The 25035-nt window shown below is 42.2% G+C and overlaps 1 protein-coding gene and 1 long non-coding RNA gene across 2 annotated transcripts; both read left to right on the top strand.

Moving 5' to 3' along the window:
- TRA2B (transformer 2 beta homolog) lies at positions 1-21262 on the top strand. Its single transcript, XM_055816967.1, has 9 exons — positions 1-157; positions 6797-6930; positions 10836-10998; positions 11828-12016; positions 13337-13452; positions 14628-14711; positions 18449-18511; positions 19960-20033; positions 20847-21262. Exons 1-9 carry the CDS (start codon positions 122-124, stop codon positions 20855-20857), a joined length of 870 nt encoding a protein of 289 aa, XP_055672942.1. The 5' UTR covers positions 1-121; the 3' UTR covers positions 20858-21262.
- LOC129785374 (uncharacterized) lies at positions 164-6457 on the top strand. Its single transcript, XR_008749361.1, has 2 exons — positions 164-302; positions 6239-6457. It is a non-coding gene; the product is annotated as an uncharacterized LOC129785374 (long non-coding RNA).
- Positions 21263-25035: the final 3773 nt, after the last annotated feature.

Genomic DNA, 25035 nt, shown 5'->3' with positions numbered 1-25035 from the left:
GGGTGTAGGCGGGGCCTGGCACGCGCGCGCGGGCTCGTCACTTCCTCTGCGGAGAGCGCTGGCGCCGGGGACGGTCGGGTCGGGTCGGCGCGGCGGTGGCGGGGAGCGGTGCGACGGGACGATGAGCGACAGCGGGGAGCAGAACTACGGCGAGCGGGTAATACACGGAGCCTGAGTGCGCTGCCCGGCCGCCCCCCCCCCCCCCCCGCCCCCTTTCTGGGCGGCGCGGCCTCCCCCGTGGCCGCGGCCCGGGCGGAGCGGGTGGCGGAGCCGCCACGGGAGGGGCCGCTGCGGCGCGGCGGGTGAGGAGGCCCCGGCGGACGCGCGTGAGCAGGCCCGACGGGACCGGGGCTTAGCGGGGGAAGATGGCGGCCGGCCCGGCCGGGAGGGCGGTAGGGGCGCGCGGCGGGGACGCTCTAGCTGCCCGCCCGCCGGCGCGCTCCATGGTGAGTCTGCCCGGCGCCATCTTGGGCTGGTGACCGGGCGCGCCGGAGAGGGACAAAATGGCCGAGGGCGGCGGGGCGGCGTGTCCCGGGCCCTGCCGCTGCGCCCCCGCCGGCGCGACTCGACCCGGCGGGGCTGCCGTGTCCTTGCCCCGAGCGTGGTGGGGCACGGGCTGTGGCGGGGTCTCCCCCGGGCCTCCCGCGGCAGTGCTGGGGGTGCGCGGCCCTTCAGGCCCCTCCGAGCTCGCAGCTGGGCTGCGGCGGTCTCGCCTGGTGCCGTGGTGCCTCGTCCTCCATCCCCCAGCCCCGTTAGGTAACGTTTGGGTAGGGAAGGAAAATCCCGAGCTGATAGTAGTGTGTGAGCCTTTCTTATACTCCACCAAAGCTGCATTGCAGTTCACTTTCGGTGAATTACTTCATAAATTGAGCTCTGATTTCCTGCTCCTCTCACTCGCTTTTAAAATACTAACTCTGCCTCTTGCTGTAGTTGCAGTCTTGCATCCAGGTGGCTTGGTCTCTCGTTTAATGTAAATATGATTGCAGTAGTCGAAGGGTTAAATCTCAGACTGAACGGGCTTAGTGCTAGGGCAGTTTTGTGAAACCTGCAGTAGACTGTTCTTTTAAGCTGCATTGCAACTTCGAGATGTTACTGTCTGGATGGAATTTTACCAATACCGCAGTAGATGACTTGCTACACTTTTCTTTTTTGGTGTACATCTGCAATACAGATTACTTACATAGTTGTTTTTTCTTTAGTGAATCAGTCTTGTTTTCCTTTGTGGTCTTTAATTTTTACTGCAACAAAGTGCAGTGCAGGGGTCAATACTGTGTTTTGGGGGTTTTTTTTCCAGCATTAGTTCGTAACTTTTTAACTTACTGTGGCATCAAAGGGAGTTGTGGAGGTGATCAGTAGTTTAAACTTTAAACCTTTATTGGAAGTGGCAAAAAAAAAAAAAGAATGTAATGATTCTGAGCACAAAATTGCAGTGTGTTGCAGTGTCTTTCTTTGAATATGGTCCTTTCTTACTCAGATGCACTATAATAGGCTTTAATAGTATGAGTGTTTCTACATTAAGGTAGATCAGAAAAATTTGGTCTCCAGGAAGCTAAAAATACTAGATGGAAATGAATGCTGAAAGATAGGGATTAAAGAATAGACTTGTACCACCCCCAGTGTTATCTCTTCATTGGTGTCTTCATGTCACTCTTAAAACTGGTATAATTTTAGTGAGGGAGTATTACTTCTGACTTGCCTAAGGTGGGTTTATGTGTGTTAGTCTTTAAAAAGTTGATTTAATTGCTGTTGTGCCTATCAGACTGAAAACCAGTTAAAGATGGTAGCCTGACTAGAGTAAAGTTTGCCAGGGGATAACCTGCATTGTATTCTCAATCAAAATGAGTGGAAATGTTAAAACCTTTGTAGCCAAGTCTTTGAAATATAATTCAGGGTATGATAGGACAGCGATTGCTGTCCCACCTGCTTTTCCATTCTGTCTCTTCTATACTTGTATTAAAAATAATATAAATTATGTGCAGGCAGTCTTCACAACTTTTGTTGTGAGTTGTTTGTAAGTTGTTTGCAGTTTACTTGTTTGTAAAATTAAAAGATAAAAACGATAGAGCTGCGAGCCTGCTATCTCAGACTAGATCAGGGAGTGCCTTTTCTAATGCTATTGCTAGTGTTATTTATGATATTTTTTGCTTACTTAAGGCTTATATTTTACTGAGTCAGTGGCTTTCTACTCTTTCAAGCTGGAAGTGCTAAGGTCTCTGCAGAGCAGAAACAGTGTTTGGATAAATAATGTAGGATATGAATTTACAACTGTCTGTTAAGCTGTTCCAGGTCCGTGCTGCCAACAAGAATTTTGCTCCTGAAAATGTGTTCCTGTTTTCTGCCTTGTACTAGTGTTTGTATAGTCAGATCTGGGAATTAAATCAGATTATTATTTTTTTTTTTATTTCTGATTCAGCTTCCAGCTGCATTGGTTTGCAGGCTTGACTCGATAGTGTAGCCACGAGTCCTAATGTCAGCCTTGGGGATGAAGAAGTACCAAGTGCTTTTTGCAAGTAATGGGACTTGCTATTTCATCAGCAACACAAACTTAAACTGGCTAATGTCACAGTTTAAGAAGAAAAAAAATCCCCAGTCATATTCTCTTTTACAGTTTATACTCCATTGTGGGATTAAACTCTGAAATATTTTTTTTTAACTGAAGAGTCTATATGCAACCAATACTTCAGATACCGGAATATATTTCCAATACTGTCAGTAATTGCCACATTTTTTCAAGTCACTTTTGTTTTCTTTTCTTTCATTGAAATTGTGCTCACTGAAGTGCCTGTGATTGAGGCATGGAAGGGTTGGAAAGAAGACTAGTGAAAGGAAGAAATAGTGAGTCTCATCCTGTGAATTAGTGCTGATAATGATTACTTGGTATGTGTCTCTGATCAGAAATTGTTTAACATGGTAGTCAGGCTTGTTTGTGGTTTTTGTTTTTTTTTTTATCAGAGCAACTTGAATGGTATAAATGCTCAATTTATAGGTCTATTTACAAGGTACTTAACACACATTCTTTTTTTCAATGCTGATTTTATTAATAACTTGTGGAAGACTAAGGAAGCCGTTTGAGAAGGTTAAAAGCAATCTGGGAGCTTGATGCCATGAAAATGATAGGTCATTCTCTGTGTTCTTCCTTCAGATGGCACTTGATCTAACAACTTGGTGGGCTGATTCAGTGTCCTAAGCTGTTAGAAAATAGTTGCTTTTTGCTGATGGGTTAGTTTCTTGCCAGCTTGGTGCAATGAATGAGCCCACAGGGTCAGCGCAAGTGGCAGAGGTGGTGGGAGGAAGCTGGGCTTCCATGCTCATGATCTGTCAGCTTGATTTTTTTTTCAAAACACACGGGTTTTTTGGTGGAGAAACACATAATTCTGTTTAGGATTTTAAAGTACTAATAATTTTATTTGGCTGTGTCTTACATTATGAAGCAACTGAAATCTGTAACTTGTATTCTTGTGAGGAAGAACAGATCTCAGAAGTGCAAAGAACATGCAGTCCGCACTTAAATACGCTACAGCTGCTTCTGTCCATGGAAACCTGTTCTATCTACTGCCCCCAAAATAATCCTGCTGTTGTGACTTTCCCTGTTTATAGAGTAGATGACCGTTACGCATCTTCAGAAATGTGCTCAGAGGTGTTAAGAAAACCGGCCCTACAGTATTACACATTGTTTTTAAGATGCTTAAAGTATGGAAAAAGTAACTTGGAAACCACAGGCATGGGCTTCGGGGATTCCACTTGAATTCCAGTAATGCCTGATGAAGGGGAAGGGTTGTTGGTGAAGATCAAGGGATCTGGCAGTTCTTAAATCCACGCTTCACAGAGTCAAGGTTAGGGGGAAAACATGGTTATTTCATAGGGAACACCAGTCTTTATCTGCTTACCAGCAGTGTTTGAATACAAGTAGGATATAGAAGGTTGTTTCTTCTTGTCTTTGTCTACCTGTCATGACAGGAGCCCACTTTGGCATTTTTTTAAAGAAACTTACAAGTCACAAAGTGAAAGAGCAAAAAGTAGAAAAAGAAAATGTATTAAGAACAGAGGCAGATATTGGAAACTCCAATTTAAGTGAGCTGTGGGAGTGGCTTGTGTGAACCCTCAATGAGTGTCAGTGTAACTGGTTGTAAACTAAGTTTGGAGTTCTGCAGACTGCTAGCGCTTGAAACTGGGTAGGGAGGATTTCCTGGGGGATGGGGTGGGGAGGGTAACAACTTTGAAATTTTAGGGGTTATTACTAGTCTTAGTAAATATCCGTAATATGCAATTAATTCCTTTCAGGCTGTAAGTAATAAAGAAGTGGTATAATCCTATACAATGGGGTAGATTGAAGATAAAGGTTTTGAAGAAGGATGATCTGGAAACAAAATGTGGATGTTTAAAAACTAGAAAATGTTGTAAAGTCCAAAGGAGCTGGATGAAAATAAACCAGCTGTTTTAATTTTCTGATTTACATATACAGTTGTCTTAGGGTGTTTTTTTCCCAAGTTTCAGATCTTGTGTCCAGTTTCGACATCAATCTTAAAGCAAATCTTTAGCAAAGATTGTCCAAAAAAATGTATCTGATTAAGACTTCAGTCATTTCTTTATGTATGCTAATACCATTTCTCCACCAGTTTCTTCAAAGCTCATTGAGTTCTACAAACTCTACAAAGGGGGTATGGGCTATGTTTATGGGCAAGATCCTCCCTAATGCTTCCCTCCCATCCTGTGTTTGTGTCCTTTTCAATACTACACCACCTGTGTTTGAACATGGCTCCTTCTGTCAAGCATGAATCTGTCAAGAGATTTATGTTTTGTGATCAGAAGTATGCTTCCTCAAATGAAGTACAGTCTTAGTTCTGAGTTTTAGCCCTTCAATCTTGCTTTGTCCAACACTTGTGTTTTTAAAAGAGCTGAAGACTTCTTACAACTAGATTAATACATTAACTCAGAACTCATGTTCATGGATCATTTGCTTTTGAAGGTAGCAATAGGTTGGGGTTGAATTCATTATTTGCAATTTAAATTAGTTCTCAACATTTGCACGGCCCTTTGCAGGGTTAGTATATCAGGTGGCTACAATTTAAAATACCTGCTTAAACATTTTGACAGAAGAGAATATGACCAACTTCGCATTGTTTCTGTTGTTTTTGGTATTAATTGAAAATGTGCTTTATCCTGCAAGTTGGGTTTCCCCCTGCCTGTGCAACCCCCCACCCTTCCCCAGTACTGTATGGGAGGCAACTGTAAATAGCTAAACTTTAAGTTCTATGGATGCAGTTTAAGTACAATTAAATTTTGGATTAGCAAATGCATTTCTGAATGCTTAGTATGGAATGCCCATTAAGTTGAGTGTTCAGGTTAAGAGATGTTACAAAGATAATTATTTTTTGAGAAAAATCTGGTGCTCTGGTGGTGTTAGTGAGTGTTCTTGATCAGAATTGATGTAAAATTAGAATTGTTTTTAGAAAAAATAGAATTCTGAATTTTAAATTTTCTCTAGTATCTTGAAATAAAGAATATATTCTAGTGTGTTTGAAGTGTTTAAGCTGTATGAATGAAGTTAAGCGTTATACTGGTTTAAAAAAAGTAAGTGCTAATTAGGTTGTGTCATTACCAGAGAAGATTACAAGTAAAGAACAGAATAGCTGGGATATTATCCCAGAACAGTGTTAGAGTTCATTGCACAGAATTGCATTTTCAGTTGGTGGACAATTATGATTTACTTGGAAGCATGAAGCCTGCATATGTAATCACACTTGTGCAGGCAGAGTAGGGGTGTGTGTGCTCATAAACCTTTGGATTAAGCCTTCAAAACTGCCAGAATGTCCCAAAAAGTAACATAATTGTAAGTCATTGAAGAAACAACTGCATTCAGAAAGCACATCAGTGAGTTGCTCTAGCTGCAGTAGGGACCTTACTTAAGTTACTTGTTGATTTTTGTCTTGAGTACGTGGTAGACCGTGCAAAGTATTTTGAGTTTTCTAATGCTAGAATTCATTAGTAGATACTCAGTTGATCCACTGTGCATTTGCTATTAAATAAAGGCATAAATAGTGAATTCAGTTACTTAGTAATAAGTTAAACTGAATTAACGGAAACTGTTTATAAAATAGTAGGGCATTTGGTAGATTCAGTTCTTGAACTGCATATATATTAAAAGTCCACAAAACATTTTTTTTCTAGTTTCAGTTTTGGCACTAGATTTTATCCTGGAGTTTTTAAATATTCTTCATCCTGTTCTTTTTCTATTAAGGTTAATGTTGAAGAAGGAAAATGCGGAAGTCGCCATTTGACAAGTTTTATAAATGAGAATTATTTGAAGCTCAGGAATAAGTGAAGCTGAAATTTGAAAAAAAAGAAAGTGAATGCATGCTATTTATCAGACCAGAAGTCCCACTTGTAGAATATTGAGCAATTTGTGTGAAGTGGGGAAGATGAAAGAAGTCAGAATTTGAAACGGAAGAATGAAGAAAAGGAATAAAAATGAAGTTAAGATAAGAAGTAATCTGGAATCTGAAAGCACTACGCTAAGTAATTACTAGTCTGTTTATGTGTCCCTGTATATTTTGCTAAACATGCATGCATTATCTGTTTAATAGCAAAAGTATATGCAGGGTAAAGAAGTGTCTACCAGGGAAAAAAAAAAAAAAAAAAAACAAACCACAACTTCTTAAAAATCTAGGCAGTTCTAATGCCAACTGCCCGGACACATAGATATGAATTTTTACCATTTATTTCACTGGAGCTTGTTTACAGACCTTAGGTAAACGAGAAATTGTGTACAAATTAGGCTTTCAATATCTGCGTGCAGGAATCCCGTTCTGCTTCCAGAAGCGGAAGTGCTCATGGGTCTGGCAAGTCGGGGAGGCACACCCCTGCAAGATCTCGATCTAAGGAGGATTCCAGGCGTTCCAGGTCAAAATCTAGATCCAGGTCTGAATCCAGGTGAGTTTACTTCTTTTACCTCTTCCTCCTCTTCAAGTTGGATGGTTATGTTGGAGGTGAACTGAAGTCCAGTTTAGCCCATTTCTGTTTCCAGAAATAATTGGTGATCTGTGGGCATTGAATACAAAGGGGCATGTGTGGTTTCAGAATTGGAAAAGCTAAACTATCAATTTAGATCTTTTTGCAGCTTTTTCTAAGAGGTAGTCAGCTGTGTAGACTTGTATCTCTGCTGATCTCTTGAGTTCACAGGTGGCCAGCCTTTTAAGTCTTAGAATAATGGCTAGTTCCTGAGTTTGAAGTGTTAGGGTTTGTTGGTCTGTGCATTAAAAGAAATGGGTGCATCAGCAGATTTTCAGTTTTAGGTCATATTAATGTATTACACTTTCTCACTGGAAGCAGTGATGTTTCTGGAGTAGTTAATGGTGTATTCCCTGAAAAAGAAGCAGTAGAGGTAAATGTGAATTTCAACAGACATCTGTCTGACCTTTTAAATAACTTTCAAGTCCAATGGATACATAACAGTCTGGGAAGCTTCAAAGATTAGATCGCTTTCCAAGCTCTCAAAAGTTGTGGAGAAAGTAGCTTGTTTATTGTATTTGTTACATGTCAAGGCAAATGTATGCTATGAAAATGCCTTTTGCACACTATTACCTACCCTTATACTCTTGATAAAAAAGCTGTATGCAGTGACGGAATTCCTCTTAAAACTGTTATAAAAACAGACATAAAAATATGCTGATAGTCTAGAAATAAGACTGTAAATGTCACTGCTAGCCACTTTACATTGGCTTTACCAGCTGTGTCGTGTAAGAGGTGCATTTTAATGAAGAATGAATAGAGGCAACAAAACCTGTAAATGGGTAAATTATGTTATTTTCTAAAGAGTCTAGATAATTGAGTGCTGACTACAGAAATTAATGTGGTTGTAGTTTCTTTACTCATTCATAAGCATTCCAGTTAAAAAATGTAGGGGTTAGCATGGGATTTCTAGTTGAGCTGTTCAGAATATACTTTATGTGTATAAGCAATGAATTAGACTTGACAAAGCCTGGGAGTCAGGCTGGAGGAAGGCTGACAAGACTGGAAGATAGTGTTTTCCCTCTATCAGTGCTGTTTAGATCTCCTTGCAAGGTCAAAGTGATCAGTTTTGGAAGGCTTTTGTGAGAAGGAGGATACTTGGGAAACTTTGACAGCAGAGGAATGGTTTGGTTTTCTTTTGTGTACTTCAGACAGTGTCACAAGTGTCAAATCATGCACTTGCAGTCCCTGTAGTGTAAGAATAAATATGTCAAATTAAATGAATAAATACTTGGTAGAGTAAGACTGCTGTATAAAGTATGGAATTGCGTTAGTGAGGAATTCATAGCACGGCTCAGGAAGTGTCCAGACCAAAAAAACCCCGACCAAGCAAGTCAGGACCGAGCCCCGCATATCCTTCTGCACTTTAATCCACAGCTGCTAGGGATTTCACACTTCTTTAAAGCACCATGTTTTTCTCACTTGTGGAATAACTATAATACTGTGTAAGAATGCGACTGCAAATGATATAAAATGCTGGAAGAAGCAAATACAGGATCTAGAATTTACAGGAGACCTGGCAAATCATTTACAAGAAATCTTATTCAATTAAATCATTACAAGAAATCAATTTAAATGATAAACTGGCAACTGAGTTTTTGATGAACAAAAATACAAGCCTAAGACTACCACGTCTTCCTGAGCATTTAACAGCTGTCTTGAAAATGCCTATGGCTGGAAATACTGGAAGTATATTGCAGAATAAAAGTGTGTGTGTTAGCAGATTTGGGCAGAATTGTGTCAAGGCACGTATTTAGAACCAACATACTTGTATCTCTTTTCAGTGCTGTCACACATTTGAATGTGATCACGAGCAGATCATCTAACTCTGGCTCTCAACAGAGAAATAACCTTGTGAGAACTTTCATAACTCTTAGTAGTTTCTGTTGCAAATGTATTTTTGAGTTACCAGCTTTATAAATTAAACTTTGATTTGGGAACAAATCTGTGTCCTGCGTATTTTATCAGTTGGGGTGTGGATACATGTGGTTTAATAATATGCTTTTATTGAAGTTCTCAGCAGCAGCGTAGCAAGCTTGTTATCTTTGGCTGACTCTGTGAAGTCTAAAGAATTCTTAATGAACAAATAGGATTTTCAGGTGTGGTGGCTTTGCAGCAAAGGAGAATAATGGTAGTATGATGTTTAAGGCAGCATATCAACAGTGCCTATTTAAAGTAAGCCTCATTCTCCTGCATAATGGATTGCCTATTGTAGAAGTGTCCAGCTCTTCTTCAGTGTAATGGGTGCATTCTTTCACCTGGAACATCAGTCCTGTGTTTGCTTTTAATTTTTTTCCCTGTGTCAGCAGTTGAAATGTAGCTGTATGCATGTGATGAACTTCTTTATTAGTAGTAGTATTATTATTATTTTTCTTTCTTTACTGTCTTCCCTGCCTCAGGGAACTTCTCACTTTTTTTACTTTCTGTTGCCAAAAATAATTTATTCTTTCTAAATATGTAGTTAGAAGTGTTGTAATGGGACATGCTGAAGTAATTTCTCCTGGACATATATACATGTTTCAAGGTGAGGAAGACAGAACTTAGTTGGCTCACTTCTTAGGATGCTGAAGGCATTTTTTTAAGGAGGCCTGTAATGTGCGGAGTATATACTGGTGCAGTTTGACCGTCTGGTGACACACCTAGTGAGAAATCCTGACTGTAGAAGAAGCTGTTAAATGCTCAGGAGTGAAAAACGGGTTCAGGTTAAGAGCTTCATTCATGCCAGCGTAGTGGTGGTGGCGGTACTGTGAAACATGGCTGTGCAATGATGCTAGCTTGTGGTCTTGGTCAGTGCTTATCTGCCTTGGCTTCCACAAACTAGAGGAGGGACACTTTAAACACAAACAGGAGCCCAAAGATTAACAATTTATGACTTAAGAGCCTTTGAATATTGAACAGTGTATTGAATTTCTTAGCCTTGCAGTGATTGTTTTTGAGTAGTGTGTAGATTATTCAGTGACTGCAATCAGCAGGCCAAGCGCAGGCGTAATATTCCAGTTTAAGTGGCTGCCCAGCTTTTCAGCTAAGATTGTCTGTGTTTGGAGGGCTGAGGGTTTACTAGAAGGAATTGGAGTGTTTCAGAACATCATGTCCACAGACCTAGTGCTGTCAGAAAACATTTCTGGAACTGTTATGAGGCCTGGGCCGAATAGCGAGCAGTTGCACCTTTGCCTAAATAAATTTGAAGTATGAACACGTGAACATTCATGAACAGCTAATGGTAAATAACTGTTGAAATACCAAAAGTTACATAAAGCCTACTAGAGCTTAATTTCTTCAGTTTTGTTAAGCTTTATTTCAAGGGCATTTGCCAGGTTTCTGTGTTTGTAATTAAGCACTGTATAAAAGGTGTATTTGCTTTTTAGTGTCGCTGAAAGCAGTGATAGAATAAGCAGAAGTGTGCATCTGTGCAGTCATGCATGCTTTATGTTAACAGGAGTAAATATGACTTAAGTCCTTAAAAGAAAGCCACCCCAGCTATTTTTACTTAAATGATACTGTAAATATTGTGAATAATCTAAGTAAATGCTGTGTCAAGACAGAATAGCCTTGTTATAGAAAGTTACAAGCTATTGAGGAATTATAAGCTAACTAAAATGGAAGTTGAGTTCCTGTTCTGCAGTAGAAATGCTCTGAAAGCATCTGCAGTAATCTTAAGTACACAGTCCTTGAGTAGTGATAAATAACTGAATCATGTGATACTGCAGGTTTTTGGAAAACAGTTACTTGGGCTTTTTGTTTAGGAATATCTTGAGATATTGTTGAAGGGTTAAAAAGCCCAAACAAACCCAACACTGTACCTTTTTCTTTTTTCTTTTTTTCCTCAGATCTAGATCAAGGAGGAGTTCCCGTAGACACTACACAAGATCACGCTCTCGTTCCCGCTCTCATAGGAGATCCAGAAGTAGGTCTTACAGTCGGGATTATCGGCGACGACACAGTCACAGCCATTCACCCATGTCTACTCGCAGACGTCATATTGGAAACAGGGTATGTCTTGTTACAGAACTAGATGGCTTGTACATAGTCCTGAATACATACTGAAATCACTCCATTAGTTGGGGGTTTCCAGAAACACATTCTGCTTCCTGCTCAAGTTTGTTTAAAAGATATTGTTGAGGTCAGTTGTCATTTGACTTTTGGTAAACCATGGATCTCTCAAGTTTGCTTAGGATTGTGGAGTGGGGGTGTCTTGTTCATCTGTCTTTAACAGACTCTTTTAGAAGTGCTACCAGTGTAAGCTGTTGTCACTACACCTGCTGTAACAAATGGTTGAATGTATGCAGCAAAGGATGGGGGTAGAATTAGGAGGGAAAAACATTTGTGCTTTTCTTGATTAGAAAGCCTGGGAAGCTAAAATGTTTAGCTAAAAGCTGTTTTGATGGTGCCCTTATTAAGGGAGCATGCAAACCTGTGTGCTTTTAGCTGCTTTACAGGCTCAGGTGGCTAAGCATGGTGTGGTTTGTGCTGAAGTGGGGAAACAGTGGTAACTAACACAGAGGAAGATATGATCCAGGTCTCTGTATGTATGTATCCCTCCACATTCAACAGTCATCAGTGAGCCTTTGGAGGGGAAACTTAAAATACTCAGTACCTATTATGTGCACTGAGTACCCTGAGGAATGCAAAGTATTCTTGTGAAAGGAGGCTTCTCTATCTGTAGGTTTGATTGTAATAGTGTCTATTACCAAGTTAACCCAGTCTGAATCTCACTTGTATCTTGCTTTGTTGTGAAGATCTGACAGTCACAACTTGTGAAATACTTTGCACTGCAAATACAAGCAATTTTATTCTGGTGTCTGTTTGTCCCTTCCTTTAGGCAAATCCTGACCCAAATTGTTGTCTTGGTGTGTTTGGATTGAGTCTGTACACCACAGAAAGAGATCTGAGAGAAGTTTTCTCCAAGTATGGTCCAATTGCTGATGTTTCCATTGTGTATGATCAACAGTCTCGGCGTTCGAGAGGATTTGCATTCGTGTACTTCGAAAACGTTGAGGATGCTAAGGAAGTAGGTTGGGGTTCAGCAATGTATGTATGGCATGTTTGCTGTGTTTCAGTTGGTGGGATGTATGTTCTTTAACAGGATAGAGCCTGCAGAAACTCAGAGCCTAAGAAATACTTGGCACCTCATAATAAATACCAGTCTTAGTTCAAAAGATACCCCCTGTGTACCACAGAGCGGAGAGGCATGAATGCTGGTCCCAGTGCGGGCCGAGTTGTATAATTCACAAAAGCAAACTTCAGGCTAGCACAGTGCAAGCGATGCCAACAAGAAGATAAAAGCACCACCTCTCTGTTTAAATATGAGATGAGAATTCCTTCCTGAGTCCACATGTGATCTTACATTTAGTACAGGCATGTTCAGAGTGGGCCAGACAGCCATTTCAGAGCTCTGTAGGAGCACTAATGTGCATTCTGCTGACTAATGCTTCAGTCTGAAAGGGGCGTGGGGGGGGAAATCTTTTCTGAAAATAAAAGGCCAGGCTGTTTGTGGCTTCCTGGTGCCTGCAAGTGTTCCTGGGAAACACTGAGGGATTCAGTAAACTGAAGCGGTGTCAATACCATATAACAAATTACGGGATTTGTGCTTAGAAGTGCTATATAATGAACAGGGAATTCTGTACTCCAGGTATGGAATACTACACTCAGGCGAGCCCTTGGAGAGCACTATAACTCTCTAACTAGGCTTATATTCTGCATAAATTCCACTACTTCAAAGTCTATAGTGTCATCTTTTCCAAATTTGGCAGGAAGGCTTCCATGTTAGGTTGGAGCTTTGGACAAAGGTCCTGCTACTTGACAGAAAAAAAACCCATTGGTTTTGGGTCAGGGGTTTTTGGTTTTTTGGTGGTTTTTTTTTCTTTCATATTTACTTGTGACTCGGATATTACTGTATTCAAGATCATGGTAGCTTTTGAGGATGTATGGGAGGGGAACAAAAAACTCCAATCAACATAAGCATTCTTTTAACTTCTAAATATTTTGCTTCATGTTGTGTGTTGGAGTAGTTACAACTCCCTATGTAAGCATATTCAGAGGTTTCCCTTAATCATGTTAGAAACAGAGGCACTGAAAGAATTGTTAAATTACGTTCCTTCCAGGCCTTTTATGCAGTTTAAGTCACATTTTAAGTGGTTACTGAAGCTTATATCCAGCTGGCCTAGAATGTCTACAGTTTATGTTCAGTGTTACACATAAGGCATAAGTGAAACTTAGATGTGCATCCTGACTGAGCCATTTTAGGACTTCTCTTCATATTCGAAGCAGTGTTTAGAAACTTGTGTTGGTAGTAATGTTCATACCAATTGTATTTTATCACTCTGTTTAGGCAAAGGAACGTGCCAATGGAATGGAGCTGGATGGAAGAAGGATCCGGGTAGACTTCTCCATAACAAAAAGACCTCACACACCTACCCCTGGAATCTATATGGGAAGACCCACTTAGTAAGTGATCTGTGTGGGCTTTTTTCCAAACCAGTTTGTGATAGGATTGTCTTGTGTTCTGTTAAAAACTGTTCTGTATCCCCTCTAGGAGACCTGATTCTATGTGTTTTTCCTAGTTAATCAGGCTTTTGCATTAATGCGCTGTTCTGAAAGCTGTTTCCTTGCTTATGGCTTGTGTGCTGTACATTATGTAGCTGTTTCAGTACTAGGAAACTAAAACACAAAAATCACTGTTGATGCCTAATACTTTTTTTAAAAAAAAAAGTCTCCTTAACAAGGGCTGTGCTAACACTGATGCGATTATCTGGCAAAGCTTCTGAAAACTAAAAAAAACCAACAACCTGATAAAGGAGGCTTTTCAGTATTTAAAAAAGAAACAACAAAACTACCTGTGGACAGCCATCAGTAATAATGCCTATCTCTTCAGCTCTTTAGATAGGAGGGATTAATTTATATAGCACCTGTTGGTGACTGATCCAGGGTTTGCTGAATTACAGTGAACAGAAACCCATATTCATTAGTTAATGCAGCCCAGGCATGAGCTATCTAAAAATCTACAATAAGATATTTTTTTTTATGATTTCTAACTTGTTTTAAGTTGTTATCCTGTGCATGTTCAAATATCAATGTCTTTTTGCAAGCTCAAGTTTTCAAGAGTGGATTAACAAATACTAATTGAGCAGCTGTGTGGCGCAGTTTGCTCTCTCCACAGAGTATACTTCTGACTTGAAGTTGCCAAGAATGTAAATTGTTTTCCCAAAGACTTCAGCTTATGGTATTGGTGGTTAGGTAGCTGTGTTGAGATTGCAGATTATTTTTTAAGCAGAAAGTTATTCCATAAAGAGCTTTCTGCAAGTTAAAAGTGGATGAAGAGTTGTCGTAGAAGGGAATTCCTCATATGCCTGTGATAGCAAAAGGTTAAGAGTTTTCAGACCAAGGAGGAAAGTAGCTGCCTTTAATAATGAAATGCTTGAACTTTTAAGTAGTTCTGTTCCCATCTGCACAGATGGGAAAGTGGGAGTGTTCACAACCATTTCAGCTGCAAGGATGCGAGGTAATAATATACCCAGTTAAAATGCTGTATACTGAACTGGCTGTATGCCTACTGAAAAGCACTGCAAAGGATACTAATGTTTTACGTTTTATTAAATGTAATTCTCTTTCACTCCTTGTAGTGGCAGCTCACGACGACGAGATTACTATGACAGAGGGTATGACAGAGGATATGATGATCGTGACTATTACAGCAGGTCATACAGGTGAGGCAGTATTTTTAATACTGGACTGCTTTTTAACCTGTGCTTTCTCATCTACATTTCTACCTATATGTGTTAAGGAATTAATCCTACATATATATGCCAAAATATTTTTGTGTTCACTGTCATTCTAAAATCTTACTATGAAATACTTACCAAAGTGACTGCTCAGTACAAGTCAGATCAGTCAAAGAAATACTTCGTAATGTTTAATCTGTGGCATGAGTTAGTCCCTAATGATTTTTTTAATCTGCATTAAGTTTGGAGGGAAAAAGTATGTTCTCTGTACTTTCATTTTAAAAGAATCTTTTGTTAGTTCATCTGCTGTCATCGAAGTGGTGGGAATACAGGTGCAAATGTAATACTTGAGATGGTATTATAGTGCCAACCTACATTTTCAGCGTGGTGTAGTAGACAAAAAGTGGGAGATGTCAGTGGTCATTAGTGTCCTCTACTAACAATCACGGCACCTCAGGTGTTGCCAGCAATAAGGGGACTGGAGCACTACCTGTTCTGCATTGGACATGAGCATAAACCCAGCTTTTTTTAACCTACTCTTGGGTTGGATGTGTGTGTTTTACTTGAAGGACTCACACCACCTATTTCTGTATGTCTTCAGTCTAAACTTCTGTGTTCGGTAGCATAGTAGTAGTTAGCTGAAAGAGGTGAATATTCAGGCAGCAATGTACATTGTCAGAGGGCTAGGAGAGTGGATAGAAAATCTGTTGAAAACACGGTTGGTATGCGGTTGAGTTCGGTGATAAAGCAAGTTTGCTTTCTGCATTTTCCATCAAGACTGCCAACAAGGCTTGTCCCCTGGTGAAATCTTCAGTTTCTGGGACACACTAAGTTGGACACAAAACAAGAGTTCCTCTTTTTTTTTTTTCTTTTTTTTTTTTTTGTCTGCGGTTACCCAAACATTCCTGTAGCTGCAGAATTCTATAGTAGTACTTCCTAAGGGGTTTACAAAGCTTAAATGCATCAGCAATGGGTGGATTTATGACTGTTCCCTGATGGCAACGATGTATTCATGGAAATACATGAATTCAAATTGCATTATCACATTATAACTCACAGACAAAGGAGATAATGACCTCTGTGATCTTAGCTTTAAGAGTAGTCTTCTGTTGTTTTTTGGGTATAGAAGAAAATACCATCTTTATATGTAGATTGATAGCTGTGTGGACGTTGTCAGTGGCTGAGGGCAGCTATCTCCCCCTTCCCCTCCTACTACTTTCAGATGCTTTTTCCCATGTTGTTGGCACTGCTTCCAGTCTGTTTGTTCCCTCCCTGCCTTGCTTCTAAAGTGCTTCAGTGCTGCTGGGGACAGGGAGGGGATCATGGAGCTCTACATCATCACAGGGAACACGGGAGACAAGTGTTCTGCTCACGTTTCTGGGAAGCTGTCATTAGGGTACTTCTCTGCCTCTAACAGTCTGTCTTGTTGAAACATCAGTGGTTTGAACATTTTGGAGAAGTATACAGTGACAATCTGAAGTCCATACTGGTTATACAAGAATGCAGATATGTTGGGTTTACTTGGCCAGCACTTGTAGGCTTTCATATGTGGTAGTTGCCTCTTTGACCAAACTTTGTTTCAGAGCACAAGGTACAAAAACTTATTTGGGACAGTTAATGTAGTCTAGTCTCATTTAACGTACTAAAAGTAATTAACTGAAATCTAGAGGGTTAATTAACTAAAGCAGCTTGTCAGAGTCTTGGGGAGCAGAAGAGACTTGCAGCATAGCCTGCTAAGCACTCTGATACAAAGTGGTGCTTCTAGCTTGCTTCTCTCGCTTTCTGCCTTTTTTGTATGGGGTTCTGATGTAAACCAATCAAAATGGCAAAGGCACCAAAGGACCAGCAAAAGAATGTAGGGCTGTGTGGTGTTTGGTGAGAGTTTATACCATCGGTCGATCTTCTGGAGGTTCTTCGTAGTACAGACTTCCTTACCCTTTCATAAAGGGTGAGGGTGTATCGTTTGTCCTTGAAATCTGTTGTTAGTTGCTTGTGTGTTCTTAAAGTGTAATATATTCCTTGTTTAGATTGTAGCGTGACCCGAAGTCTTTAGTGCTTAAGTGTTACCTTTTTTACTCCTGATAGCGAACAGTGGCTCAGATGTTTGTAAAATGCTATTAGAAATTGGAATTGTGTCGGTTCTGGGTGTATGCTAGTGAGAGTAGTTGCAGATCATGTAGTGACAGAACATAAAGTACATGATTAGATGAGGAAGAGCAGGCTATTTAAGAAGTGATGCGAGAAGATGGACTGCTTTAGTTAGTGCGCTTGTCTGAGGGTAGCATATCAGAATTCATGGCCATGCTTCAGCCCAGCTGTTGGCAGTGGTCATGTGCTAGGCGACATTCTGACCCTACATGCTCTCCTGTCCTGTGTCTGTTGTGAACTAGGGCTTTGGGGTGGAAATACTTAGAATATTGACAGCTCCAGCAAGGGTGATTTCCATTTCCTATCTTAAAAAAAACAACAACAACCGACACCCCAATGTTCTAAAGCTCACTGCAGAACCTTTCTAATATCTTCTCATAGCAGATACTGAAAGAGTGAAAGTAAGCCACAAATGGTTTGTCTGTGTCTGCTTTAAAAATATCATGGTCTGCCCAGGTTAGATACCTGCTTTCTCATCCTGCAGGTACTGATGATTTGAAGGAGAGAGAATAGTGTTGTGTATGTGGCAAGTACTTCCTTGAGGAAAGTTAGAATTGTTCAGGATGCAGTAGAGCATTGCGTACTAGTACTCCACCCAAGAAAATCAATCTGTAAAACTGCTTTGCCTGCCTTGCCCTCTGTGCAGTGAAGCCATAAAGAAAGTACAGTGTCAGATGGGAATTGTCCTGTTAAAACTTCAGTTTCTCCTCATCGCTATTGAATGCTTAATCTTGTCTGGAAAAGTATCTGTAAGCTAAAGAGTAACCTTACAAAAACCAAATAACTTGCATACTGGCTATGGACCAAATGGAGAAGACAAAAAAATAATAAAAAAAGGGAGACCTGCTGATTGAAAGTGTAGTGTTTGGGGGTTCTTATCCTTCATATGATTTACAGCCTTTTTGAGCTGCTGAGAGACATCTGTGGCAGTGAGTGTTCCATAATCCAAACTTTACTTAGTCTCTTCCTGGTAATGCTTAACTGTATCTAAATCTGTGGAGGTACTAGCCCAACCACTTGATATTGTTAAATATATATATATTTTTAAGTTCTAGGCAGCTTCTATATAAGGGGAAGCTGCATCATAGTTCTTAAATGCCCTTGTTTAAACGTGGCTGTGAAGCGTTAAAATGTAAGGATGTGGGGGGTTTTCCCTGCCTCCACCTTGGAATCAGCTTTTCCTTAGGGTGGTGAATTGATCTTGATGCTTTAAAAAAAAAAAAAGTTTGCCTCAAGTGGGTAAGCGTCTGAGAATAGAATTTGTCTTAGAAGTGAAGGCTACATGCCGATCTTAAACTGCTGCTTGTTGGACAGTATGACATTGTAAAATACAGTATTGGTCAGTTGGAACCTGAGTCTTCTTCAGCTGTTCCTTGAAACCAAGTTTAGCCAGCTCATTCCAGGAATATGTAAAAATGAACATAATGAAGTAATTCAGCATTAACCAGTGTAGGAGCTAATGTTCTCTTGTCTTGATGTCATTTTCTTGTGCTTGATGATGACTTTTGCTTGTACAATGAACTTTTGGTTTGGTTTTGAGTTTTTCAAAAGTCATTCTGTTTTTGTATTCACAGAGGAGGTGGTGGTGGCGGAGGAGGAGGATGGAGAGCTGTTCAAGATAGGGATCAGTTTTACAGGTATGATAGGAAAGCTTTCAGTGTCTGGTCATCAGCAGAAATATTCTTATACATGATACTTTTTGAGTACTTTGAAGATACCCTAGACGTGACTCAAACACATTAACACAAACTGGGTGGACGCTGAACACTTCCAGCTCTCCAGTGAGCAGTGGAATTCATTTTGAAGGTTCCCTCATCGCTATGTAAAGGGATGAGGTTAGCAGAGATTCATAGAATGGTTTGGGTTGGAAGGTACCTGAAAATCACCTAGTTCCACCCCTCTGCCATGGGCAGGGTCACCTTTGACTACACCAGGGTGCTTCCAGCCTGGCCCTGGGCACTGCCAGGGATGAGGCAGCCTGTGCCGGCACCTCACCACCCTCACAGGAAAGAATTTCTTCCTAATATCTAATCTAAATCTCCCCTTTCAGTTTCAAAACATTCCCCCTTGTACTGTCACTACAGGCCCTGGTAAAAAGTCTGTCCCCCATCTTTCTTACAAGCCTGCTTTAGGTACTAGAAGGCTGCTGTAAGGTCTGCCTGGAGCCTTCTCTTCTCCGGGCTGGACACCCCCAGCGCTCTCAGCCCATCTCCATAGGAGAGGGGCTCCAGCCCTCTGTCATCTTCCTGGGCTCCTCTGGACCTGCTCCAGCAGGCCCATGCTCTTGTGCTGGGGGTCCCAGAGCTGGATGCAGCGCTGCAGGTGGGGTCTCATGAGAGCAGAGTAGAGGGGGAATCACCTCCCTTAACCTGCTGGCCATGCTGCTGGTGATGCAGCCCAAGATACGGTTGGCTTTCTGGGATGCAAGTCCACATTGTCAGGCCACGTTGAGCTTTTCGTCCACTGAGACCCCCAAGCTCTTCTCCTCAGGGCTGCTCTCAACCTGTTCTCTGCCCAGGTGCAGGACCTAGGGACAAGTTAGTGCAGCTTTGCACAGGAAAAACTTGTGATTTATGCCAAGAAGTTAATGTCCAGCATGTTGGGGAATGTGTTTTTTAATTAGGAGATTGGTAGAACTGGGCAAGAAAATGCAAAACTTGGGAGTGCCGGGATTGGAGGGGTTTGGGGTGGGGTTGGTTGTAGGGGTGGCTGCTAGTCAATTAAACTCTTAATCTTGGAACAAATCATTTAGATTAAATGTTAAGGTGTGATTTGGCTTACTCTGCTTGTTCAGGATGCTCCTGGCTTGAAACACTAAAATCACATGTAGTCAAATTGTGAATGCAAGAGAGCTTATATTTCTTCTATTAGTCCAAAGTAATAATACTCTGACTCGGTAATAGAGTATTAAGAAAAGTCAAATATTTGCTTTGTTATCCAGTAGAAATGTTGATGAACTGTTCATGTGCTCGTTACCAAGAGTGTGCTTGGGAAAGCTACCAGGACGGGGTTAGAGGTATCCACATAAAGCGCCTGCCGCTCAGCAGGCTGTAACAAAGGGATTGTTTCTGTTGCCCTTTCACAGGAGGAGATCACCATCCCCGTATTACAGCCGAGGGGGCTACAGATCTCGATCCAGATCTCGATCCTATTCACCTCGTAAGTAGTTGTAAGAGTTCACATGTCAAAAGTGAGTTTCTGCTTTGCCCGAACAGCTTCTTTTGAGCTTTTGTGTCTGTAAAGACTATTTGACTTCTAATTTTTGAACCACAGTTCCCTTTAATATGTCATTGAGCAACTGGCAACCTTGAGGACAGAGCAAATATTTAGTTTGCAGAAAAATAAACTAGATAATGCCACTTGTTAAAAAGTCTGAGGTACTGTTTCTTTCTACGAAAAAGTACGTCAACAGTTTGGTTACTCTAGGACAGCAAGGCCGAATTCCCAAGCCTCACATAGTCTTAACACTGAAACTAAATTTCCCAACATAACTTGTTAAAGAGGAGGTTAACTTCATCCAAGGTCCGAACAGTGCTGCCTTCTTTTTTTTTCTGAATTGCGTATTTGCATGGAAGATAAAGCTGCGATTTGATGGCAGAAATTTAATAAAACACAATAGCATTCCTAGCATACTCCTTTGTAATGGAGACAGAGGGAATGAATAGGTTGTGTTCTCATGTTTACCCTTTGTGTCCAAATGAAAACAAGTGTAACTGCTTTTACTGGTACGTAGGGAGGCTGCCGCGGCGGAGCTCTCGTTGTGCGCTGAGGCGGCAGCCCTGGGCATACAACAGGAATCGGGGGGTTTCCTGCACAAAGGGACTTGCTGGCAGATCTGCACTTTGTTACAGACGAATCATAAGGCGCTCGGGTCTGGTGCAGATTTGACGCGTGGCGGTGAATTCAGACAGAAATCTTGATCTGTCAATCCTTGGAAGCCTAATTGTGTGTATGTTTTGTTTTTTCTTTCAGGTCGCTATTAAAGCATGACACATAGAGGAATTTCTAGCTACAGCCTTTGAGTTGAAATTGCAACTTTGTGGACAATATTTTTATTGTCTCTTCTGTTTAAACAAGTGAACAGTGCCTAGTGAATAGGTGACTTTTACACCTTTGATGAAGACTACTTCTGTGGTGTTAAATGCTGTTTCATTCTGCGTATTTGTGTAGTTTGGTGCTTTGTTTCAAGCTGTGTTTCAAAAGGGGTATGTTTTGCATGTATTTTTTTTAGTCTCAGTTTTGACTCCTGAAAGGTTTCTATTGTAAAGACAAACTGTTCAGTTAGTTTTTTCTACTGATTCCAAGGTATTCTGAAGATCAAAACCTGTGTAAAATGCTTTCAAAAAGTGAAAAATAAAAAGAAGTTTGTTTTTTCTTTTCCTACTTAATTTTGCCAAGTTGTGGGTTGAAAAGAGACTACAACACTTGCCTGTGTATTCTGAAATAATGTTTAAAGCCCAGAAGTAAACTTCACCCTAATTCTGTGTTGCTGGGTAGTTATTCTCTAAAAGCAGCACCTCTGGGGGTGTGAACCCAGTGTGTGGAGAAGTCCGTGTGCACAATGTACAGCAGCAGGGGGAAGAGGTGTCACGCAGCAGCGCTGTGCATGTGGAGCAAGCAGTGTCCTGAACTCCTGGTAACGCTGTTGAGCTTTGAGGGGGGTAAGCTGTTAGCAGGTGGCCACCTGTGACATGTAGACCTTTAAATAAGCGGAGGGCTTTGGTGGAAGTGGGTAACCATATGCTTCAGAGGTGCCAATGAAATAACATAGAGACTACTTTGATTTTTCTTATTTCTTCACTGATGGTTGTCATCCTTTTTAAAAGTACAGCCTTAGCTGCGTATGTGGCTAAAAAGCATCATTTGAGTTACGTTGCATTCTTGCCAGCGTGGTGCCATTTTGCCTACTCGGATTCATGAACTTCATACGCATCCGGGAAGGTTCTGTGCGAGATGAGAAAGTGCCTTTTTTTGTCAGACAAGCACTTCCCTCAGCCTCGTACCGTAGCTCCAGCGGTGACTGTGCTTGAGGACCTAGGAAATAAGAGCAGTGAGGTGCTAGGCTGCATCTGCCACTGTGCTCTCAGCTTTTGAAGTTACTCTACTATTTTTTTCCTGTATGGCAATTCCCACCCTTTTTTCATGGACTAAAAGCAGTTACAGGACCCTGGGGAGCTGCAGCTCTTGCCCTTTATTTGATGATTTCCCCCGTTCCTGTATGGGAATGGAAGAGCCAGCTGCTCTCCTTGCATTTCTGTGCCATTTCTAGCTGGTGGTCTCCATCATCTTGTCTCACTGTAGTTTCAGATCAAGTTGGATCTTTGTACAGAAGTTTTCAGTAACTTTCTCTGTTCTTTCAGAGGTGGGTCGGAGGAAGGACCGGGATGGCACCATGGTATTCCATGGGAACTGTGGGTTTAGATGTAACGTGCCGATTTCTTTCTGAGCACCATCTCATGCTTGTCCCGGTTTGGTTCTCTTGAGCAGAAGGTTTTCGGGCAGTGACTCCCAAGAGCTTGCAGCAGACAATGAGCGATGGGCCTGCCCCTGCAGTCGTCTGTGCGTTAGAGCAGACGTGGCTGTACGAGCTGCTGTGATGGCACTTGGCTCTAAAGAGAAGTGCCACCCAAGCCAGTGCAGGTTGGGATTTAAGTGGTAAACCTGTTTCACCCCCACTTTTTTTATTTTTTTATTTGGTGGGAACTACTGCAGTAGTCCAGTCAGCCCCACAAAAAGCTGGAGGTAGTCCCAGGGCGAGTGCTTGCGTGCCCGCTTCTCAAGGAATAACCAGGTGGCTTGCTGTCCCGTGAAGGCTACATTGTGCTTAAGGTTCTTAATTAAATGCTTCTAAAGACTGTTTCTCATCTTTAAAATCGGTGCTGAATCGCTCCTTTCGGTATTCAGCAGTTCTCCATTGGTTGTAAAATACCTTGGGCCGACACTATGTAGTCTCTGTCATATCATGTAGGAAATCTGTGATCTAATTTTTTATTTTTGTGTTGGAGGAGATGCAGAGTTTCCACATGAGTTTGCAGGGAGAATTTTTTTTTTTTGTGTAGAAATAATGTCTACTCCTTTCCAGACTCAAAATTATGCTTTGTACCTATGTAGGGAAGAAAATGCTTCCCCCTTTTGCTCTCAGAAGCAGTTTGACAAATTACATGCAATTGCACAAAGCAGGAGACTAAAGAAATAGGCCCTACCTGCCGCAGCTGCCGGCGCGGAAGGCAGCTAACAGCAGCGTGCCAGGCATCCTAGGAAGGTTTTTACAAAAACGTTTTTTAAAATCCCTATTGCGCTTTACTGTCCAGATGGACAGCAGGATTTCAGCAGTAATTATTTTTAACTATCAGCAGTGAGGATCCCATCCAGGGCTGAGCTGGTGCTCCCCTTCATGCATCCCCTGGAGCGTGTAGTGCTGCTTCTGCGCTGAGCATCCCCAGTCCCTGCGCCAGCTCCCTGCTGGGTGTGAGGGTTTCAGGGCCGCGGTTTGCACTGGTTTGCACTGGGGACACGTGCAGGAGCGCTCCCGGGGAAGGTGGGCTCCCGCCTGCTGGAGCTGCGCTTTCTCCTTTGTAGTGCGGGCAGCCTCGTCCTTCTGACCACGTTTTCTTAGTCACAGGCTTAGGCTTCCTTTGAATTGCTCGGCAGGAGTTGACAAACGTAGAGTCAGGAACATGTGTCCTTCGGTAAGCTGCTTTATGTTTTAGTAAAATTAGGATTTCGCAACTCGCGGTCCAGTTCCTGGCAGCTGACTTCATCTGATGGCTTATTGCTGCCAGAAGAGCATCCTCCCACCCCTTCCCTGCACGGCGATGATACCTGGTACTTCTGGTAAGGCTTGGAGCCACGGAGGAGCGCGAGCTTTTCCTCTGCAAAAGGTACAAAAGGGAAGATGGGTGTTTTCAGTGGAGGCAGCGTGCCAGGCTGCCCCCTAAAAACCCATTTTAAAGCTGTTTCTAGGATTTGGGGGAGCGTTGGCTCTGGCAGGGTGGCCTCGCGTGGTGGGGAGAGCCTTTTGTCTGGGGGTTCCTGCCGCTGAATCACTCCCGCTGCCTGTCAGTCCAGAAAGAGCCCCTGGTCAGATGCTCCCCGGCGTGTCATGTTGCCCTCTTACGCGGGAATGACAGATTGCTGTGGTATGTGATGTGCTTTGAAACCGCGTCTGAATCACTGCTGGATGGCCTGATGCTCTGCCAGCATGTAACGAATTCATTGCAGGGGACGGGGGAAGCGCACCCTGAACTTGGGCAGAAATCCTCCCGGCGGTCGGGGAGCATCCTCTGCCACCGCAGCGGCGAAGGCAACATCTGCTGGGGTGGATGCGAAATGCTGCGCCCTTCGCTGACCTGCTTTCCTGTTGAGAGTGGGACAAATAAAAAACTTTTAAAAGCACTTTGCGGGCGGAGGGGGGGGAAGGAAATTGGGCAGTGTTTGTGGTGGTGTGCCGCTGGTCTCTCACCACCGTGTGCAGGTGGAGTTTCCTCTGGGTCGGTTTGTGCCTCTCCCGCCACGAGAGATGCTCCAGTCCCATCACAGTGACTGCTGCAGTGTCTCCCCCCTCCCCGGGGCTAGAGGAGGGTCCCCCGGGGGCTGGTGTATACTTGGGGGAGCCGCTCAGCATGATATTGTTGGGGTAATCGTGGTTTTAGCATATTCAGAAAAACATTACTAAAATTAACTTGTAAGGTTGCTTACAAACATAAGTTAATTTGAAACTGGGTCTTAAGAGTGTCTGGGTCGCGTGTGGCACGGAGCGCTCGGCGCTGTGACTGCTGGCACCCTTTGCACAAGCAGCGCAGCAGCTTTCAGCTCTCCAGCGAGTTTCATAAATTCCTAAAAATCCTATTTTCCCTAGCAACTCCTTAATTTAAAAACACGAGGGTTTCTCTCATGCTCAGCCCCTGTACAAGTATAATTAACAGAGGCCTAGTTATTAATTCAATTACCCAGCCGCGACAGATGCCTTGTACTGTGCCACCCCTGAGCCTTAAGGGCTGATAGCCTGAAAGCTCCTGAAATTCTGTTAGTGCTGTCAGATTTTTCACTCGTGTGCTAGCAAACAGATTCCCCCGTGGCTTGAAAAGTACAGAAGCATTTTTCAACCGAATTCTGAATTACTTTCTCCACTACACTGTTGGTGATGGATAATCTTGCCCTA

This window comes from Falco peregrinus, chromosome 12 (genome assembly GCF_023634155.1).
Source record: "Falco peregrinus isolate bFalPer1 chromosome 12, bFalPer1.pri, whole genome shotgun sequence".
Classification (NCBI taxonomy): Eukaryota; Metazoa; Chordata; class Aves; order Falconiformes; family Falconidae; genus Falco; species Falco peregrinus.
This window is presented reverse-complemented; position numbering and strand designations above follow the sequence as displayed.